We start from the raw sequence: 22,275 nt of genomic DNA, 5'->3' as shown, positions 1-22,275 counted from the left end.
TATACAAATGTATGAAGGCTATTGCTAAGCACATTGGTTTGTGCTTAAATTGTAAGCCGCCCTGAGTCTTCAGAGAAGGGCGGGATATAAATGGGATTAAAAAAATTTATTTTTTTCTTATGCCTTTCATTTTCAGGTTCTGCCATACTATTGGGAGGGAGGCTTATGCTTAGAAGGGAGGAATGACCTATGAGTCTTCTACAGTGTATTTCCTTTGCTTTGTTCTCTTTGAAGTATCTTACTTGGGGTATGAAAGGAATGTGCCTCAGGCCATTTGCCTTATCTCAGATAGGAAGAAGATGTGGAGAAACCTGACAGCCTTGAGAATTACACCTTATCCCTTGTTTCCCACAACAACGTAACACCTATGGATTGGTTCAATTCAAACCAGTGGTTGGACATTTGGGGTGGGGTTTGAAAGGGTTTTTTTTTTTAATTTAACATTTCACGTGGGAAATCCTCAGATCCTGCCTTACTCTCCTTCCAATAAAAGTTCCTGTTGAAACAATGCGAGTTTCAAGAGTTCTGCTTTCTTGGGAGAATTAATTGAGCAGAGCCTTACAGTACCAGAGGGCAGGACAAGAAGCAATGGATGGAAACTAATCAAGGAAAGAAGCAACCTGGAATAGCTTGCTGTCAAAAGTTGTGGGTGCTTCATCACTGGAGGTTTTTAAGAAGAGACTGGACAATCACTTGTCAAAAATGGTATAATGGGTTGGACTAGAACAGACATCACTTGACGTCTCACAACGTATCAGGATAGTTTTGCCATTGGGGTGTGCATGGCTTCTGGATGACACATCCAGCCCACGGGCTGGGAGTTTGACACCCCTGGACTAGAAGATCTTGAAGGTCCTTTCCAGCTTTATTCTGATTCTGACGTAATGAATGCTTTTTCAGGAACAATGCATTATATTATATTTAACAGATAGACCATATCAATTACCAGGAAAAATGCTCAACAAAAAGATACATCATAACTTACCCCTATCTCCATGTACCTTTCCGTCATAATTTTTGATTAATTCTTCAATAAATGTTCCATCCTGATCAAGCACTTCATCACCCATATAAGGAATGTTATGTAAAACTGTTTCATCCTCTACCTAAAAAATATTGAAATATGACAAAGTAAAACATTTTGCTTTTGTTAATAAAGATAACATGTAAATAAGGAAACAAAAATATATCATACAGAAAAAGTCAAAATGATATTCTATCCTACAAATTACCATTGACAATATTTCTTATTATGGTAGCTGTCATAATCTCAAGTCTCTGCCCCCACCACCCCTTCTCCTTCTCCCTCTTTCAGGAAAAGGCTGCTTCAAAATGAAAATATTCTCTATTTTCTGACTTTTTTGTCAGTTTCCAGCAAAAAAAATCACCATTTGGGAGAATGGATTTGCTTAATGTTTCAATGATGACCCAATAGTATACTATTGCAGAAATAACAACAAAAGGAATAAATACATAATAATAAAAATATAAATGCAGGTAGACTGCCAAGTGTCCAAATTACATAATTACAGGAGGACTGCAACATAAGTTTGAAGACCAGCTGTGACTACCATTTCTTCAACACCACTGTCAGTCATCAAAGGAATGATTGTTAAGCAAAGACTACTTGTGGAAGGGAAGGGTCTCTGCAGATTTTACTCACTAATCACTGCCAACTATACGGTGCGGCGTGCACTTGTTTCTTTTTTAAAAAATATGTTTTACTGATTTTTAACATACACCTTAATATATGGTAAACTTTGTGTTGTTTAGGTTATTGTTTAAAAACAATCAATAACAATTTCTATAATTCTATGATCCATATGATAGCTTTTCCTTATTTTCCTTCTTCCAATAATATTCTCTTTTGCCAACCGTAAATTAATACAATTCTTATTTAAATAAATGGTAATTAAATATAAACATTTTTTTCATGTCTCTGCAAGTAATAACCACATCAATATAAAGCTTCTTTTCATTGATCATCTAGATTGCCTCATCATAAGTAGTGTTTAGATTCTTATTTAAATTTGCTTACACTACAATATTCAAAACTTTTCTTACTGGTTAAGATTTTCTCAAATTAGTTACACTTAAATATTTAAGTCTTTTTTCTCATACAAGCCATCACATTTTTACATTTCTCATATCTTAAAAAAAGAGCAAAAAACCAAAGCAAAACAGAGAAAACATTTCTTTTATATAAACCATCCCAACATTTTTATATTTCTCATGTCAAAAAACCAAACACAAAAAAGAAAGAAAGAAAGAAAGAAAGAAAGAAAGAAAGAAAGAAAGAAAGAAAGAAAGAAAGAAAGAAAGAAAGAAAGAAGGCATACTATATTACTTTAGGACACAGCCCGGCAACCCGCAGTTCCGGAGCTGCATGCGGCTCTTTCAGCCGTCTCCTGCGGCTCCCAGTCCTCCGGCATGTGCAGTCCCCCCCCAAAAAAAAGTGGGACTAAAAAAGTTCAACCAATCAATTCAAACTTCTCACAGGAAAAAAAAAACTCACGAAGTTTGAATTGATTGGCTGAACTTCTTTGGTTTGTGGGACTGCCCACAAACCTCCTTTCTTCTTCGGACTCCACATGGCGGCAGCAGAGGAAGACACTGGAAGACTGCTGGAAAGGTGAGTGGGCCAATTTTCCATCTGCTGCGCCTTCCTCGGGCTCCCCTCCTCCGAACACACCCCTGCCATCTCGCCCGACTCTCTTTCCAGCCCACTCTTTCACAGCAGGGCCGTTTGGGTGATTTTCCATCTGCTGTGCCTTCCTCAGGCTCCCCTCCTCCAAAAACACTGCTGTCCTCTCACCCGACTCTCTTTCCACCCCACTCTTTCGCGGCAGAGCCGTTCGGGCATTTTCCCACCTGCTGCAATTTCATTGGGCTCCCCTCCTCCAAACACCGCTGCCGTCTCACCCGACTCTCTCCTGACCTCACTGGGCAAAACAGTGGAGCCCAAGGAAGGCGCAGCAGACAGAAAAACGGCTGAACGGCCCTGCTGCAAAAGAGTGGGGTGGAGAGTCGGACGAGATGGTAGTGGTATATTTGGAGGGGAGCCCAACGAAGTTGCAGTAGGTGGAAAAACAGCCGAACGGCCCTGACACGAACGAGTGGGGTGGAAAGAAAGGCAGGTGAGACGGCAGTGGTGTGTTTGGAGGTGAGCCCAACGAAGTTGCAGCAGGTGGAAAAATGACCGAACGGCCCTGCCACAAAAGAGTGGGGTGGAAAGAGAGTTGGGTGAGACGGCAGAAAAAGCAGTGATTAACAAACTGCCAGCCAAACTCTTTGGGAAAGGGGGCGCAGGATGGAGAGGGCAGCTTGCCTTAGAGAGGGAGGAGCCCTCCTAGTCTGCCTTTCGTTCTCTTTCTCTGCCCTATTCCCCTCACTGCGCCGCCCTTCCTCCTCCTCCTCCTCCTCCTCCTCCCCAAGTAAACTGCATGCAAAAATCCCACAAAAACCCTCAAATCCCGCAGCAAGCTGAGATAGGCAAGTCCGAGCAGCAGCCTCGGAAGATTTGCTGCAGCAGCTCCTTCTCCCCCTCAGCCTCTTCCTCCACTCCCTCAGAGCAGTCTTTTCCAAGGGGAGAAGCCAGGACAGCAGAGCCGTCCATACCAGAGCTGGATGGGGGCAGGGGCGGTGCATGTCTCACCTTAGGGCGCCTCTACTCTTCAATCAAGCCCCCTGTTCTGTGCATGTGTGTGCGCGCGCGCATGCGTGCACACATTTTGCAGCTCCCCGGGATTTTTTTTTTAGAGGGAACCGGTTCCGAGTGGCTCTTTCACTGTTTCAGGTTGCAGACCCCTGCTTTAGGAGCTCATCCCTCTTAAACTAATCTTCATTTATATTTAAAATCTTTCTGTTCTTTAACCATATTCAAACAAATTTTTAATTTTTAAATACTCCCTCTGGTAATTTCCATCATCAAATTTCTTAATTCTCACTTTAGCCTTTTTTCTTTTTTTTTGCCCAACATCCTTCTTGTTCAATATGCTTTGGTGAGTCAGAGAGTCTTCCCATAATCTTATAAATGTTGTTGCAGGTACAAAAGGCCAAACAGGTAAGATGTTTTTATAGGAAGGTTTGCCCTTTCCTGTTCTTTGAAAACATTTTCCTTTTTGTCTTTCTTGATTTTATTTATTATTTTTTGTCTCTCAAGATCTCGTAATTCTTCTGGCAAAATCCATTTTACCAAATTTTTCTTATCCTCAAATTTATTTTGTAATCTTAAAATGTAGTTTGTCTTTTCCATATCCAGAATTTCTTGTAATTTTTTTTCCATCTGGGTTAAGTCCTTGTATTGTTAAATTCCATCTTGAAATCTCTCTCCTCTATTTCGTAGTCAGTTTGTTTTTTCTGCTCACTCTCTATTTTTATTTTCTGAGAATTCGTGGTTTGAAATTATTGTTGTTTGCATTAGTTGCAACATAGCATAGATCTCATTCTGGAAAGTGTTTTTTCTTGGTATATTCTTTTTGCAGATGTCTGGTTTTCCATGATAGCCAAAAATCAAAGTTTTCTTTTCTCTGCAGACAGCTTAGAGTCACAGTTGAGTTAGTATTTGTAATCCAGAAATGTCAATTCTTTTTTTTTTAGTATTTATAATTCTCACTTTGTAGAAATCCAAGATTATTATTTTTTGTCACACCTGTTCTTTGTTATTAAGATACTGAAGGTCACCAAAATCAAATTTATCTTTTCCTGAGCTTTGCCAGGCTCTGTAGTAAAGCAGCTGTTGTTGTATATTTTCATCCGCCACTAGATGTCAGCACCAGTTCTTTCAGTAATAGACAATTATTTACTTCTATTTTCATGATATAAAAGGAAAATCTTAACAGATTCCACCGATTTCAAAGTTATCCAAATTAAATCTTATAGTCTTTTCATTTCAATATATTTCTCCCCCTGAAAGGTTTAATTTGCCGCTTCCATCTACAGGAGGGTAGGGCAAAAGCCCCCCCCTTCTCACTTTCGGAGCTTTTTGCTTCTTGGAGTTTTTCTTTTTTTCAGGAAATCAATTTCCAAATAGGAGACACAAAAATCACTGTCCTTACTCAGTTCCAAAGACGTTTACAGCCAGCTTAAAGTAGTACTTTTGGACCAGTTGCTTGTAGCTTGGGCTAGAGTCAGAAGTTGAGCTAGCCTCTTCTCCTGCTGGTTTCTGGAGGGCTTTTCCAGGGCTTTTGACTGTCTCAGCAATCAGTGGGATTTCCCCCCTTCTATGTTGCCTCTATGGGGCAACTTCAGGCTCATTTAGGGTCCCTTGGCAGGCAGAAATCAGCCATAGGGAACAGAGCCCCACGATCGCTCGGCTGCTGCACTACTTCTGTTTCAATGCTATGAGCTAGAATGTCCAAAGAAATTTCCTAGGTCAGTGATGGGAAACCTTTTAGAGACCAAGTGCCCAAACTGCAACCCAAAACCCACTTATGTATCATCGGGTGCTAGGTGGGCGTGGCCCTGAGTGGGCGTAGCCAATTGGGTGGGTGTGGCTGCAGTGGTAAAGGCAGACTGGGTAGGACTAAAAAGTTCAATCAATTCCAACTTTGCGAGAACTTTTTTTTCCCTGCAAGAAGTTGAAATTGATTGATTGAACCTTTGTTTTTTGTACACGGCGGCAGAGACCTAAAGCAAAAAGGTATTATAAAACCCACCTGAAGGCCTAGGACTAGGGTGGCAGCACGCGTGCCCACAGAGAGGGGTCTGTGTGCCACCTGTGCCATAGGTTCGCCACCACAGTCCTAGGTTATGTGGCCAGCATGATGTCACAGAGTGCTGCTTCCTTCTCACCAAAATGGTGGGAGGAAACTTGTAGAAGACACAGTTAAAACTATTGAGCATTGATATTCTTTATTGTCACTTAAGAAATTTGAATTTACAACATAATATAAATCTGACATTCATATTTAGTATAATCCAGCAACTATATTCTACAAAGTACATTGATTTGATTATTTCAATTTCATCATTTTCAAGGTCATATTCACTTACCATAAAATTTTGTTGAAGGGGTGACCAAGAGTACATTATGGGAACTGAGGCAACAGCATTCAGAGTTTTGAGAGGAATAACTTGTTTTGGAAAGTCTAAGTCACTGCTGACAGAACACTAAGAGAAAATGTAAGTTATATAAATAATAGTAAATTGTTTTCAAATTAGATATAGCAGTAGCAAAAAACTGATTTTAGCAGAAAATCAGTGTTTTCAAATATAATTTGAACAATTCTTAAGAAACATTAACAGAGATAAGAATACTCAGAACTATTGCTTTCACTCCTATGTGTTTTCATATATATAAAATATTTATTTTTTTCAATCATCTTCTAAGAAGACAAGGATAATAAATAGTCATGTAATTTAGAGTTTAACTGAACTGTATACGCTACTTAAACCAATGTTTCTTCTGGGAAGAGATGCATAGTGAATATGAATTTCATACATATCAAGCAGAGGAGCCTTATAGATAGTCCTTGACTTATGACCATTTGTTTAGTGACTGTTCAAAGCTACAAAGGCATTGAAAAAAGTGGCTTACAATCAGTCCCCAAACTTGCAATTATTATCAGAATCCTCACAGTCACATGATCAAAATTCAGGTGTTTAGCAACTGGTATATACAGTCAAATTGTTGGCATCCCAGAAATTTTTCCAGAAAATCAAGTATTTCTCACATAAAAGTATTGCAGGAACACATGTTTTGCTATACACAGGTTTATTCCCTTTGTGTGTATTGGAACACAACAAAAGAGGGAGGAAAAAAAGCAAATTGAACATAATGTCAAACAATAACTCCAAAAATGGGCTGGACAAAATTATTGGCACCCTTTCAAAATTGTGGATAAACAAGATTGTTTCAATCATGTGATGCTCCTTTAAACTCACCTGGGGCAAGTAACAGGTGTGGGCAATATAAAAATCACACCTGAAAGCAGATAAAAAGGAGAGAAGTTCACTTAGTCTTTGCATTGTGTGTCTGTGTGTGCCACGCTAAGCATGGACAACAGAAAGAGGAGAAGAGAACTGTCTGAGGACTTGAGAACCAAAATTGTGGACAAATATCAACAATCTCAAGGTTACAAGTCCATCTCCAGAGATCTAGATTTGCCTTTGTCCACAGTGCGCAACATTATCAAGAAGTTTGCAACCCATGGCACTGTAGCTAATCTCCCTGGTCGTGGATGGAAGAGAAAAATTGATGAAAGGTTGCAACGCAGGATAGTCCGGATGGTGGATAAGCAGCCCCAAACAAGTTCCAAAGGAATGCAAGCTGTCCTGCAGGCTCAGGGAGCATCAGTGTCAATTATCCATCGACATTTAAATGAAATGAAACGCTATGGCAGGAGACCCAGGAGGACCCCACTGCTGACACAGACACATAAAAAAGCAAGATTACAGTTTGCCAAAATGTACTTGAGTAAGCCAAAATCCTTCAGGGAAAACGTCTTGTAGACAGATGAGACCAAGATAAAGCTTTTTGGTAAAGCACATCATTCTACTGTTTACCGAAAACAAAATGAGGCCTACAAAGAAAAGAACAAAGAACCTACAGTGAAATATGGTGGAGGTTCAATGATGTTTTGGGGTTGTTTTGCTGCCTCTGGCACTGGGTGCCTTGAATGTGTGCAAGGCATCATGAAATCTGATTACCAAAGGATTTTGGGTCGCACTGTAGAGCCCAGTGTCAGAATGCTGGGTTTGCGTCCGAGATCTTGGGTTTTCCAGCAGGACAATGACCCCAAACATACGTCAAAAAGCACCCAGAAATGGATAGCAAGAAAGCGCTGGAGAGTTCTGAAGTGGCCAGCAATGAGTCCAGATCTGAATCCCATTGAACACCTGTGGAGAGATCTTAAAATTGCTGTTGGGAAAAGGCGCCCTTCCAATAAGAGACCTGGAGCAGTTTGCAAAGGAAGAGTGGTCCAAAATTCTGGGTGAGAGGTGTAAGAAGCTTATTGATGGTTATAGGAAGCGACTGATTTCAGTTATTTTTTCCAAAAGGTGTGCAACCAAATATTAAGTTAAGGGTGCCAATAATTTTGTCCAGCCCATTTCTGGAGTTTTGTTTGACATTATGTCCAATTAGCTTTTTTTCCTCCCTTTTTTTGTTGTGTTCCAATACACACAAAGGGAATAAATCTGTGTATAGCAAAACATGTGTTCCTGCAATACTTTTCTGTGAGAAATACTTGATTTTCTGGAAAAAATTCTGGGGTGCCAACAATTAAGGCCATGACTGTATCTATGATAGTTGTGGCTTTCCTGGGTCACATGATCATTATTTGTGACCTTCCCAACTAGCTTCCAACAAGCAAAGTCAACAGGGAAAGCTGGATTCACTTAATCACTGTGTGATTCACATAATTACTATGGTGATTCACTTAATCACTGCAAAAATGGTCATAAAAGTAGGTGTGTCTCACTTAACTGCTGCTTCATTTAGTGATAAAAGTTCTGGTCATAATTGTGGTTGTAAGTCAAATATTTAATATGAAAAGGGTCAACCAACTGCAAACTAGGATGCAGAAATTAGTTTTCATCAAGAAAGTTCTTCCAAGGTTTTTTCCTCACTTCTCCATGTCAGCCTTCTCCTTTTTTTATTTGATTTTGTTTTACTATCCAACAAGATTTATAAAAGGAATACTTCTTAAGGCTTCTGTTTTTTCTTATATGATGGAGAAGAGAGCCAATTGCTTTATCACAATTACCAAGTGGAAAGTTGTACAGTAAAGGGATCATGAACAAAAATTCCCAGAAATCAATTCTATATGTAAAAGCAAAAATGTTTTGTCTTTGCCAGTTTTATGTGAAACTTATTTTTTCTAGCTAAAAGATAAATACAGTAATGCAAACAAAGAGGATAGAAAGAAGAAAATCCCTTAATATTGACATGATCAAGGATTGGGGGATGTTAACATTGGTCTCTTACCATAGATTAGGGGTCAGCATCCTTAAACACTCAAAGAGCCACTTGGATCCATTTCCAGAGGGGAAAAAACACTGGGAGCTGCAAAACTTATGCGCTCGCATGCACACAAGGAGGGGAACTTGATTGAAGAGTTTAATTAAAAAGAAAGAGGCTGCTGTGCATAAGTTCTCTCTCTCTCTCTCTCTCTCTCTCTCTCTCTCTCTCTCTCTCTCTCTCTCCCTCCCTCCCTCCCTCTCCCCCCCCCCTCCGATCTTCTGCTCACCTGGCAAGCTGGCTTCTCGCTATTCTTGAACAAGCTGACACACATTCTTATTGGGCTGGCTCTCCTGCTGATTCCTGTTTCCTGTGGAGACGCAGCAAAGGCAGGAGCCCCGCCCAATAAGCTTGTCAGCTTCTAGGAGAACAGCATGAGGCCACTCTCTTTTTTACACACACACACACACACACACACACACACACACACACACAGAGAGAGAGAGAGAGAGAGAGAGAGAGAGAGAGAGAGAGAGAGAGAGAGAAGGGAAGCACAAGTGCCTCTGTCTCTGTCTCTGCAAATGGTGGAGGACGACTGGGAGCCGCAGAAGGCTGAAAGAGCCGCATGCAACTCCAGAGCCGCAGGTTGCTGACCCGTGCCATAGATAGATCACCCTCTAGAGTTCTCTATAGTAACCTCCCACTGCAAGGAAAAGCCTATTTGATTAATCTGCCACATATGACTAACGGACCTAAGGGGTTGTAGAGGGAACTTGAAATTCTTTCCGAAGCTTTGGATCACATTCCTATCTGAGGCCTTGGTAACAATTTGGAATAAGTGAACAATGATGGACTTAAATCAGATGGTATCAATAAAGTCTCTGAGTGATCATGGAGCTCTCACTGATGTTCAGAGAAACTTCAGGAGATGAAATAATTTAAGAAACATCTAAAGTGCCATTGCAGAAAGACAAAGAATGAATTTAATTGAGAACAGGCAGGTATCTTAGGTATTATCTTGTAGCAATAAGATGGTGAAGCAAGCTTTCTTTCCCTCTTATTGCATCTGCAGATAGCCATATTGTGGATGACCAGATACCTTCTTGACATGGGATGGAGTGAGAGCACTTGCTGGGCCACTGTGGTTACTTCTCTAGGTATCTGTCAGAGAAAGTGGACATGCTGTGAGCTATGCTGCTTGTGTTTTAGATTCCTATCTCTCCCTGTTGGTCAAGGCTTCCCAATAGGTGAGATGTTGTTAGTTCAAGTAGTGATTATTACTTCTTTCAAATACAGGGTAGTTCCACCTTCCTTGAAGGAGGCAGTGGTCAGTCACCTCTTCAAGAAGTTATCTTTGCATCCAACAATATTGGAAAATTTTCATTAACTCTCTTTTTTTAGAAAAGGGGAAAAATAGACCCTCAGAGTCACTTCAAACCATGAAATAGGCGATGATGATGATGATGATGATGATGATGGCGACTGGATAATCAACTGCCTAAAAATAACAGGAGTCAGTAGAAACATCAGAAGTTTTGTGCAAAGATGGATGGCACAATGGAAGATACAGTTGCTGGTCAATGGTGATAGAAGATGTTAATATTAAGACTCTTCCAAGGAGACTCAATATTGCTACTACCATTTGTCATTGCACTGAATTATTAACAATACTGAATAATGCAGGCCATCAAATATCAAAACCATCTACCAGGCTATCCCATCTCCTTTGCATGGACAATTTGAAGCTGTATGGATAAACACCATCTGAAATAGAATCACTACTCAATGCTGTCTGTATATATAGCCAAGATGTTGTCCATTCAGACTAGACAAATGAGTCATGCTTATCATTAAACAGGGGAAAATAGTAAAAACTGAAGGAATCAAGATGCCCTATGGAAATAATATCAAGAGTCTGAATGAAGACAATCAGTATAAATACCTGAGCATCCTTCAAGTTGACATCAAGCACACTGAGGTTAGGAAAAAAGTTAGAAATAAATACATCAAGAGAGTGAAGATTTTAAATTCCAAACTCAGAAGAGGAAATACCATCAAGGAAATCAACACCTGGGCAATTCCAGTCATTATATACACTGCTAGAATAGTGGACTGGACTCAAGCTGACTAAAAGCCTTGGATAGGAAGACTAGAGAAATATTGACAATGAATCATGTCCTTCATCCACACAGCAACTTTGACAAAGAAAATGGGTGGGTGTGAAATTTTGCAAGTACATTGGTTTTGAAGAAGGGCATTGGAAGAATATCTGAAGGATAATGAAGAAGATGCATAAAGCTAGTATACTAAGAAGGCCTACTGAGTACTGGAAAGACCAAACTGACCTATAATAAGGAGCAAGGAAGCACAGAAAGACAAATCATTACATGGCCAGTACATTAAAAAAATAGCAGGAAAAGCAGATAATAAGACCTGGCAATGGCTAAGAGCAGGAAAGTTGAAGAAAGAGTTAGAGGAGCTAATTTTGGCTGCACAACACCAAGCCTTAAGGAAAAATGCATACCAAGACAGAATTAAGAAGATAGCAACAGATAGCAAGTGCAGCCTCTACAAAGAAGCTGAAGAAACAATGGACCACCTGCTTTGGTGCTGCAAGAAAATTATACAGAGTGACTATAATGGCATGACAAAATCCAACAATAATGCATTGGAAGATCTGCAAAAAATATCATTTGCCTGCAATTAAGAACTGGTACGATCATAATATAGAGAAAGTAATAGAAAAAGAAGAAGTGCTCTGGGACTTTAGATTTCAAACAGACAGCCACCTGCCACATAATATCCCAGACTTAACAATTGTCAATAAGAATGAAAAAAAGCTGGATAGTGGATGTGGTAGTACCTGGAGACAGCAGAAAAGAAGAGAAGGAACTGGAGAAGATAGCAGGATACAAAGATCTGCAAATAGAAACAGAACAACTGTGACAAAAGAAAGCAAAGATAGTACCAATAGTAATAGGTGCCTTGGGAGAAGTATCACTTGAACATTGACAAATTTATCATTAGCCAGTTGAAAAAGCAGCTTTACTCAGAACAGCTTTCATCCTGTGGTAATATCTGTAACACTATCAAAAATCCACATCTGCCTATCCCAGGTCCTTGGGAAGGACTCAACAGGTGGACAAAAATGCCAAATCCTGTCTGAACATCTGCCCAACTGTGCAAAGGAATATAATAATAATAAATTAATAATTACACAGTTTCAAAGGGTCCTGGAAGAAAATTATTTTGAACCTTTTTAGTTAGGATTCAGGTCAGGTATTTACCATTGGTCATGGTATCTTTTGGACCAGCTTAACTGATTTGGCACTGTTCTGGTGTGATTTCCTTCAGAACTGGTTTCAGTTTGGGAGGCAGAGAAAGATCGAGCCCTAGGTTCCTTTTATATAAGATAAACCAAAGTACCTCTATAATGATAAGTGGGAATAAATGTGGGAGACAGAGAAGACATTTTACAATCAGCATGTAAAATACATCTCATTCCACAGAAAGAGAGGAAAGGAAGTGCAGGGAGCATTTCAAAAGGAACCCTCCTTAGTTTTCCAAAAGAATAAAAGAAAACAAAGGGAGAACTATTTTCAGTCTTGCAGGATTCTGTTAACATAAGCTTAACAAGTACTCTTGATTGCTGTTCTTGTCTGGACTACCTAACAGAGCTAATATCTCCCAACATACACTCCTATTTTTCCTACTCCATATGAAGCCTCTGAAGGAATTCATTTGTTAGCATGAAGTGAAGTAGCATCAGTAGGCTGCTCATATTCATGTATGCATCTCCACCCCTAGCCAGATAAGCGATGCCAACAAGAAGTTTATTTAATCAATGCCAGGAGCTTATGAGGGGCTGGATAGGAAGAACAGGTTTGTGACTCAACCTTAGGAAGACTGAACAGTTTTGAGTTTTTGGACCCCTTGGAAGATTTTTTTATTCTCAGTGGGTTAGCGCAGGCACATGCATACATACACATACACATACATACACATACATACACATACATACACACACACACACACACCTCTCCAAAAGAGCACAATCAAAGACTCCTTCTGGACTCACAGTTCTTGACTGAAGAGCAGTTAGGAGCCATACCTGACTGGTTCACTGTCATTCATTCCTCACATCCCAACTGAATTACTGCAATATGATCTATGTGGGGGCTGCCCTTGAAAAATAGAATAGATTGGCACATGCAGTTCTAAAATACCAAGGTCCATCCAGGTTACACTATTGTTCCACAAGCTGCATTGGAACCCAGTCTGCTTTAGTGTGCAATTCAAGTTTGGCCTGGCATACACCAGATTAATTGTCAGATCATCTATTCCTGAGGGTGTCTACCTATCCCACCAAATTGTCTGCCTGACCCACCAAAGCAAGTGAATGCCAGGATCCTTCTGTTAAACATCATCCTGCAAGACTAAGAAGTTCATGCCTTGTCTGTAGCAGTGCCTGCCATATGGAACATCCTGTCCCCAAGATCTGGAGGGTGGATGTTCTGATCTATCTGGCCTTTGGGAAAACTGTGAGTATCTGGCTTTTCATGTAGGTGCTGGGTCAGGATGTTATATTAGCCCAATATGTGTGATTTGTATGGTTAGATTTGTTATAAATTGATTATTGTATTATGAACATCTTCATTCTGTTTTTTGCTTGGTTCATAGTAGTTTCATTATATTGGTTTTTGCTAATCAAAAGATAAGCAACCATATACATTTTCTAAATTAAATAAACTAATCCCTTTCTTCCATACAATTTTATATAAATTAGTTGCCCAATTCAAAGAAATGAAGTTCCTACTTAGAACAGTTCATAAGCACAGAATAACAAACTGCATAATAAAAAAAGCAAACCAATTTTCTTCCAGTAAAACAAAGACGTGTTGACAACTTTGTAACTGGATTTCCACAACACAGGTTAACAAACCTCCCTGGTCCCACGCAATGAGCTCACAGAAGTCATGATGTGTACAGGTTGTATCCGGCGTTGTTTCCATTCTTGATTTAAGATTTCTGTTCTTTCTTGTATCTTCTGACGATTACAATTAAACATGCTCTGGAAATAAATAGTAGAAACATATCCATCTCATTGTTAAAGATTAGTATTTTCACAAAAGCATATCCACTATATGTATCATATTTATATACAGTAATTTAATTTTAAAAATATACTAACTTACAACTCTTAGAGCTATCCAATAGAAACAGATTGTGGTTTCTCTGCTGCTAACTGAAGAGAAAAAATCTTTCCTGGAATCTCGGTGATAGGGAGACACTGAGCTTTACTGCTCTCCTTGTAGCCATACTCTGCAAAATCACTATTTCTCCTGTTCTAAGTAAAATTATCACTCTTATTAAGGATTGTGTTATAGTTATAGTTATACAGTTATAACTTCTCCCACCATGATCCTGAGTGTGCCTGACAATATATAGGTAGTCCTCATCTTACGACAATTGAGCCTGCAATTTCTGTTGGTAAGCAAAGCAGTTTTTAAATGAATTGTGCCTCATTTTACAATCATTTTTGCCAAAGTTGATAAGAGAACTATTAGTCATTATGTGAATCTGGGTTTCCCCACTGACTTTGGTTGTCAGAAGATGCCTGGGAAGGTTACAAATGGTGATGGTATGACACTGGGACAATGCAACTCTCATAAATAAATGCCTATTGCCAAGCATCTGAATTTTGATTACATTACCATAGAGATACTTCAATAGTCGTAGGTGTGAAAAATGGCCATAAATCACTTTTTCGGTGCTTTGTAACTTTGAATAGTCACCAGATCTATTCATATGTAACAACACTCAAATATCTCAAAAATGGCTAATTAAAATCTAAAAATCTGTTTCAGACAAAACAAGGTCAACTAAGCTATAAAATATTCTATTATACATTATTATCTACATTACCATACAGCAGAATGCCAACACTAGTATAGGCATCAAAATCAAAGAATTGCAATGGGATTGAAGGGTGTTGAGGTAAATATTTTGCACAACCCTTAAGAGTATCTTAAGTATCTTAAGAGAATAATGAATGGATATAAACTAATGGGAATCCTATTAATTAATTATAATGAACTGAAATAGAATGAAATCTTAAAAGCTGGCATCTTTTACAATCATCTTTCTTAGTCTATATTGCTAGTCTCACATTCTGAGTTTTAGGTACAAATAATTGAAAGGAAGAAAAAGAAGCTATTCATAGAAAAGGCCTTGAAAGTTATTATGTTCATGCAGAAGTGCTTTTAATTTTGCACATAATCATAATAGTAAAATTGGAAGGGACCTTGGAGGTCATCTAGTACAACCCCCTGCTCAGGCAGGAAACCCTATACCATTTCAGACAAACGGCTGTCCAGTCTCTTCTTAAAAACTTCCAGTGTTGGACCATTCACAATTCTGGAAGCAGGTTGTTCCACTGGTTAATTGTTCTAACTGTCAGGAAGTTTCTTCTTAGGTCTAGGTTGCTTCTCTACTTGATTAGTTTCTATCCATTACTTCTTGTCCTGCCTTCGGGCGCTTTGGAGAATAGCCTGACTCCCTCTTCTTTGTGGCAGCCCCTGAGATATTGGAACACTATCATGTCACCCCTAGTCTTTCTCTTCATTAAACTAGACATACCCAATTCCAGCAGCCGTTCCTTATATGTTTTAGCCTCCAGACCTCTAATCATCTTTGTTGCTCTTCTCTGTACTCTTTCCAGAGTCTCAACATCTTTTTGCATCGTGGTGACCAAAACTGGATGCAGTATTCCAAGTGTGGCCTTTCCAAGGCATTGTAAAGTGGTATTAATACTTCACGTGATCTTGATTCTATCCCTCTGTTAATGCAGCCTAGCACTGTGTTGGCTTTTTTGGCAGCTGCAGCACACTGCTGGCTCATATTTAAGTGATTGTCCACTAGGACTCCAAGATCCCTCTCAAAGTTATTACTATTGAGCAAGGTACCCTCTATACCAGACATGTCAAACACAAGGCCTGGGGGCCGGATGCGGCCCGCGAAGTGGTTTCATGTGGCCCGCGAACCCATCCTGGAAACAGTGAGGGAACAGCCCCTGCTCCCTTGGCCCCGGCCCAGGCCAGCCAGGAGCCAATGTACAATTTTGTGGTGGCCATCAATGCTGAAACGCAGTCTTAGCTCCACAAGTCTGTCTGGAAACAGCGAGGGACCAGCCCCTGCCGCATTGGCCCCTCCCCCTGGGGACACGCTGGGGAGGTGTCACCCTTTGTGAAGAATGAAGAAATGCACCATTGCCTGGAACTGGCCAGCCCATGACCCTGCCTACTTTGGGCAGGCTAGGGGTTGGGAAGTGTTGCACTTCTCTACACATTCATGCCACCCGGCTCAGCCACTAGGCACTGTGAGGAGAGCACCCCGCTGCCTGCCAAAACTGGGCAGGCTGGGGGCTGGGCAGCATTGCACAGGTTACATCGACTCTCATGCTGCTCATGGCATCCCCTCCCCCACCAAGCAGGATATGTGAAGTAGGTGAGGGCCATGTGCTGGCCACTTCCAGGCGATGGTGCATTTCTTCATTCCTCACAAAGGATGACACTTCCCCAGCTGCGTTTCTTACCTGTTTTTCTCCCTCCCTCATCTCAAATATTTTCCTACGACTCAAAGGAAGGAAGGAAGAAAGGAAGGAGAGGGAGGGTCTGAGGGAAGTCCTGCCTTAGTCCTTCCCTGCTGCCCTTTCACCATCCTCTTGCCCCCTCCTCCTGTCCTATCCTGGGGGGGGGGTCTCCCATCCTATTGCTAAGGAAGCTTTGAATACAAAGCCAGGTCTCCTCACATGGACAGGGAGAGGGCCTCCCTCTTGACTTTGCCCTCGTACACATCATGAGCAACCTGGCTAAGGAGAGCAAGCACAGCAGCAGCAGCCTTGAGGAGTTAAGTGCAGCTGGGCACCCCCTTGGGGAAGTGGTGCTGGGCTTAGTGCCATGGGTACTTGAGGGCATTTGACCTCCGCGCCACCATCCAGCCCCCCCCCACATGGCCTGAGAGGAACAGTGAGGCTCCTCCAGTGGACCATGCCTTGGCACTTGCCCCGGTCCCTTCTCCTTCTGCCAGAGACCCTTAGATCTGTCCCACTTCTACCCAGGCCCCCACAGCTACCCTTGACGCAAATGATGTAGAGCTGGCCATGCCCACCCAGTAGGCCATATGCACTCCAGCCACATCCACCCAGTAGACCACACCCACCTTGGCCACACCCACCCGGCCCCCCAAGGACAATGCTGATGTGGCCCAATTGAGTTTAACACCTCTGCTCTACACTATACCTATACATTTGGTTTTTCTTGCCTAAATGTAGAATCTTACTTTTTTCACCATTGAATTTCATTTTGTTAGATAATAAATGAAGAACATTGAACTCATATATTTATTAGTCACAAATATTCCTATAGGGTGAAATTAAACCAACAATTTAAAAACATACATCATTCTACTACACTACCAATTTGTACTTTTTCTAGCAACTATTTTAATATAATTTTCAGAATATATTTAAAACTATTATTGTGTGGTTATTATATTCTGCATATAAATTGGTCTAGGTCACATGTGATTGATATTAATGTAATTTCTCATCAAACTGATTTGATGAACAGAATTAGAAGCAGTCAATTTTACATGATTTGGAAAATCAATTCTATTGGAAGATTTAACTGACTTGCCTTCAAATTAATCACAAGTTGAATTTTTGCAGCTAAATTTGAGAAGACTCTGTATCTTACTTATTCCATGCTTATAAGTAGTAGTACTTGAAATGGGATCCCAAGAACTATACTAATTTCACACACTCAAAAACTGTCTTAAGCTTATATTTTTTCAAGCAACAACCTTCTCACACCCAGCTAGCCAATTCAAAAACTGGAGAAAAACTTCTATGTAAAATAAAAATATCATATAGTAGTCATTCTGCTATTAAAACTCCAAACTGTATGCTCGGAAAGATTAAAATTATGCATTTTGGATATATATGCATATAAATACCTTTATGGTAACAATTTTTATAATCTATCTAAAAGAGACAAAAATATCAAATGGAAACCAACTAAATACCCATACCAGGAACAATTGCTAAGACAGCCTTACTATTTAATGCTGATATTGTGGGTTTCCTTCAGAATCAGCATATTTTAGTTTAAAAAGTAACAAAAAAAACCCTAGAAATATTCTTTGGTTTAAATCTTTGGAATTAGAAATTAATTACCTTTACTTCATCTGCTCGTCTGAACCTCTTGAGCTGTCTAAGCCTCATATATTCTGATTTTACACGCTTCCTCCAACAAATTGGTCCTTTCTCAGATTTCTTTCCAGTCTGACCCATAGTTACACCTGAAAAGAAAATGTGGATGCGACATCAAACACAATCACCATTCTACATTGACATGCATGTCTGCCATTGATTATGTAAGAATGTTTATATAAATAAAAAGAAACTTATACTTATGGACATAACTTGTCAATTGGAAAATTCTTTTCCTCCTTTTCCTTTTCATATCCCCCAGCAAAACAGTTACTCCATTCTAATGATACTGGATTCAAGACGATATGTTAATAGCAAGTAGTTTTGATAGCTACTATTTGTAATTTCAAATACTAACAATAAGTGAATCATTTATCTCTTGCTATTAGAAAAGGGCTGGTCAAAAGATAGGTTAAAAAAGTGCAATTTCTAGTCGTGAACAATAATTCAAACATCCCATTAACTATAGTTATAGGTCATAGGCAAGGGACGGGAATAAAAGTATCTATCATTAGCAGTTATGGACATAAATTTTCACTCTTCGATTACTATTATCTCATTAATTATCTCCAATTAATTTTATCTGAATTTCATATTTAGAAGAATCCCACTTCTCCCATTGATGTTATCTGAGATTGCAAATGGTGATCATGTGCCTCAAGGATGCTGCAATTGTTGTAAATACATGCTGAATTTTGATCATGGTCAAGTGATCAAAATTCAAGTACCTGAATTTTGACCACATGCCCATGGAGATGTTGTGATAGCCATATATGTAAGGGCTAATTGTAAATCACCATTTTCAATGCCATTGTAACTTCAAACAGTCACTAAATAAATAGTCAAGGAATACTTGTGTGCCTCTCTCTCCCTCTCTCCGTGTGTGTGTGTGTGTGTGTGTGTGTGTGTGTGTGCACGTGCACGCAGGCACAATACCTCACAGCAATTGTCTTTTACCCAGGACTGAGATTCTTCCTAACAGCTTTTGATAGCAAGGATCAATAATTTTGTAACCTCTGGGTGGCAGGGGAGAGCAATCTCTTTACCAGCTGGAGGCTGACTAGCAGTATTAAGAGCACAAAAGATCATTAAAAATGCACATCTTTCAGAATCAAAATTAAGCTGGAAGGTACCTTGGAGGTCTTCTATTCCAACCTTCTGCTCAAGCAGGAGACCTTATACAGTTTGAGACAAGTGGCTGTCCAGTCTCTTTTTAAAAATCTTGTGATGTAACCATCCAGAACTTCTGAAGGCAAGCTGTTCTACTGGTTAATTGTTCTCATTAATTCTAGGTTGCTTTTCTCCTTGATTAGATTCCATTTATTGTTTCTTGCCTTGCCTTCTAGTGCTTTGGGAAGTAAGTTGATCCCTCTTTTTTGTGGCAGACCCTCAAATACTGCTATCATGTCATCCCTGGTCCTTCTTTTCTCTAGACTAGCCATACCGTTTTTGCAACCATTCTACGTATATTTTAATCTCCAGGCCTTTAGTCATCTTACCGTGTTTCCCCAAAAGTAAGACCTACTCTGAAAATAAGCCTTAGCTTGATTTTTGGGGGTGGGTGAGGCACACACCTAAAAATCAAACTAGGGTGGAGGTTGGGGTGTGGATCTGTGCCATGCATCCTGCACCCACTTACCTTGCAGCCAGGCCTCACCTCACTGGCACACTTCTTCTGCAGTGTCTTCTGCAGCCAGGCCTGCATTTCTCAGTCACAGGTCTTTCTGGAAGGCCTGTGCAACTGAGAACCAAGCTATGGATTCAATCCATAGCTCGGTTCTGCAAGACCTCTGCAATTGAGAACTGAGATATGGACTCAATCCATAGGTCAGTACTCAGCTGCCTAGGCCTTCCAGAAAGGCCTAACTGCAAAATGCAGACCAGAATGCAGCTGCAGAATGAAGCTGTTCCCTCAGCCCCAGAAGTGGACCAGCTAAATGGAGCTGTCAGCGACAGAAATAAGACATCCCCAAAAAATAAGACCTGGTGCCTCTTTTGGAGGAAAAATAAATAAAACCCTGGTCTTATTTTTGGGAAAACATGGTAGTTGCTCTTCTCTGCACTTTTTCCAAAGTCTCAACCTCTTTTTTGTAATGTGGTGACCAAAACTGGATGCTGTATCTTTTTTAAAGGGAAATTTGTCCAGACTATTTAAAAAGTGTTATAGTAAATCCAATGTTCCATTTTCCTACAGTGGCTGAGAAGTATCTATAAATAGAATATAACAGAGCTGTTCCCAGATTAAGTAGTACTTACTGAGCATAATTTATTTTTTAATATAAGCTAATTGTTAGTTGCAAAGAGTATACTTAAGATGAGCGCTCAAAGAAAATTTCTAAATGAATAAGACAGTCCTTGTTTCAAGGGTCTTCTACTGAAGTAAGCTTCTGACAAGGCCCAAAATTTAAAGTATGATACCTCAAATCAGGAGCGTGGTGGACCTTCCTAAGCTAACCTGATTTATTAAAGACATATCTTTCATGACTATATTCATTTTATCAGATGCATGGAGGATATAACTCTTGTGATGCCTCATGAAAGTAGAGCTGTTGCTTGCTTATGTTGCTCAACAGCATTAATGGATAACATATGAAGTAGCTGCAGTTGTACTAGGAAGTGATACCAATAAGAGAAACAACATATCATTTCCTAGCAGTGGACTACGCAAGCTTCGATACACCTGGAAATTATCATAGATACACTTGTAATGAAAAAGACACTGCTGGAATGAGACAAAAGGATAGTTTAACCAGCACTGATACTTGGTCCTTTGGGGATAGTTTGATGGTTCTTGAGCATCCAGCTTATGCTACTGTTTTTTGAGGTGAGTGGCTGAATGAAGGCAAAGAATGGTAGGCATTACTCTTCCATACAACTTCCGCGTAAGAGTGAGCACCTGCTACTCATCCCAGCTTCTGCCAACCTAGCAGTTCGAAAGCACGTAAAAATGCGAGTAGAAAAATAGGGACCACTCCAGTGGGAAGGTAACAGCGTTCCGTGCGCCTTTGGCGTCTAGTCATGCCGGCCACATGACCACGGAGACGTCCTCGGACAAGCGCTGGCTCTTCAGCTTTCAAACGAGATGAGCACCAGCCCCTAGTGTCGGAAACGACTAGCACACATGTGAGGGGGAACCTTTACCTTTACTTTACCTTACAAGAGTTAAATGATAGTATGCTTCCATCTCCTTAACTTTAAGTTATTTAGGAGAATATTTTAATAAAAAGAGGAAAATAATTTTCAAGATAAATTCTTTTGTTACCTCTATTTACATCTCCACATAATCACCACCATTTATTATGCACTTTTTAAAATTGCCACAAAAGAACTTAATACTCTGTCTCTTCAGCCAGGTACTGACAATCCTTCATGTTTCTTCATGAAAATCAAACGGTTGCCCATAAAATAACTCTTCAACTTTGAAAAAAGGTGAAAGATGCATGCTGTCATGTCTGGACTATATGATAAAAAGGTAAGTGTGAAATCCAGTTTAACAATAATGTCTGTAAAATACCAAACAACAGCATTGTCTCTTTGACTATTTACTAATTGTCCCTTAATTAATCAATCTTTCTCTTATTACATGATGTTGCTATCATAAGCCAACCACTTTATTCTTGAACACACAAATTAACTCTTCCCGGTTAATCTTTTTTGGCTCATCAGTGTACAGTACTCACTTCAAAACCAGCATCACCATACACCACCTGCTTTGGATTGCACGGTTCTCTTTGACAGTAAAAAAAATTAATTAATGGATATTTATTTATTTATTTATTTATTTATTTATTTATTTATTTATTTATATTTATATTTATATTTATATTTATATTTATATACCGCCCTTTCCCGAAGGACTCAGGGAGGTTTACAGGGTATTTAAAAGAAAATCCATACAAAAGTTAAAACAATTAAAAAAGATTAAATGAAACCCTGAGAGAAAATAAAAACCCCAGTTAAAATTAAAAATTCTCAGCCTGGGCCAGAGAGCTCGAAGAGCCAGGTCTTCAGGTCCCGGCGGAATGAATGGAGGTCGGGGGCAGTCCTAAGCTCCGTGGGCAGCTGGTTCCAAAGGGCAGGCGCGCCCACTGAGAAGGCCCTA

At 39.9% G+C, this 22,275-nt stretch overlaps 1 protein-coding gene across 3 annotated transcripts in view; it reads right to left on the bottom strand.

Annotated features, from left to right (window-relative positions):
• The window catches only part of EZH2 (enhancer of zeste 2 polycomb repressive complex 2 subunit), a 107,688-nt gene that overhangs the window by 71,377 nt on the left and 14,036 nt on the right, over positions 1-22,275 (bottom strand). For 2 of the 3 annotated variants that reach the window (XM_083378289.1, XM_083378290.1), the window contains exons 2-5: positions 18,138-18,262; positions 13,845-13,973; positions 5,995-6,111; positions 986-1,106 (exon numbers count right to left, since the gene is read on the bottom strand). In XM_083378289.1, coding sequence (XP_083234415.1) covers positions 986-1,106; positions 5,995-6,111; positions 13,845-13,973; positions 18,138-18,254 — 484 coding nt within the window. In that variant the 5' untranslated portion in view covers positions 18,255-18,262. The remainder of the gene's footprint in view (positions 1-985; positions 1,107-5,994; positions 6,112-13,844; positions 13,974-18,137; positions 18,263-22,275) is intronic. The other variant, XM_083378291.1, reaches the window with a different exon arrangement.

This window comes from Vipera ursinii, assembly GCF_947247035.1.
Source record: "Vipera ursinii genome assembly, chromosome: Z".
In the NCBI taxonomy this organism is placed as follows: domain Eukaryota; kingdom Metazoa; phylum Chordata; class Lepidosauria; order Squamata; family Viperidae; genus Vipera; species Vipera ursinii.
Note: the sequence above shows the minus strand (reverse complement) of the source record. Positions and strands in the feature narration are given on the sequence as shown.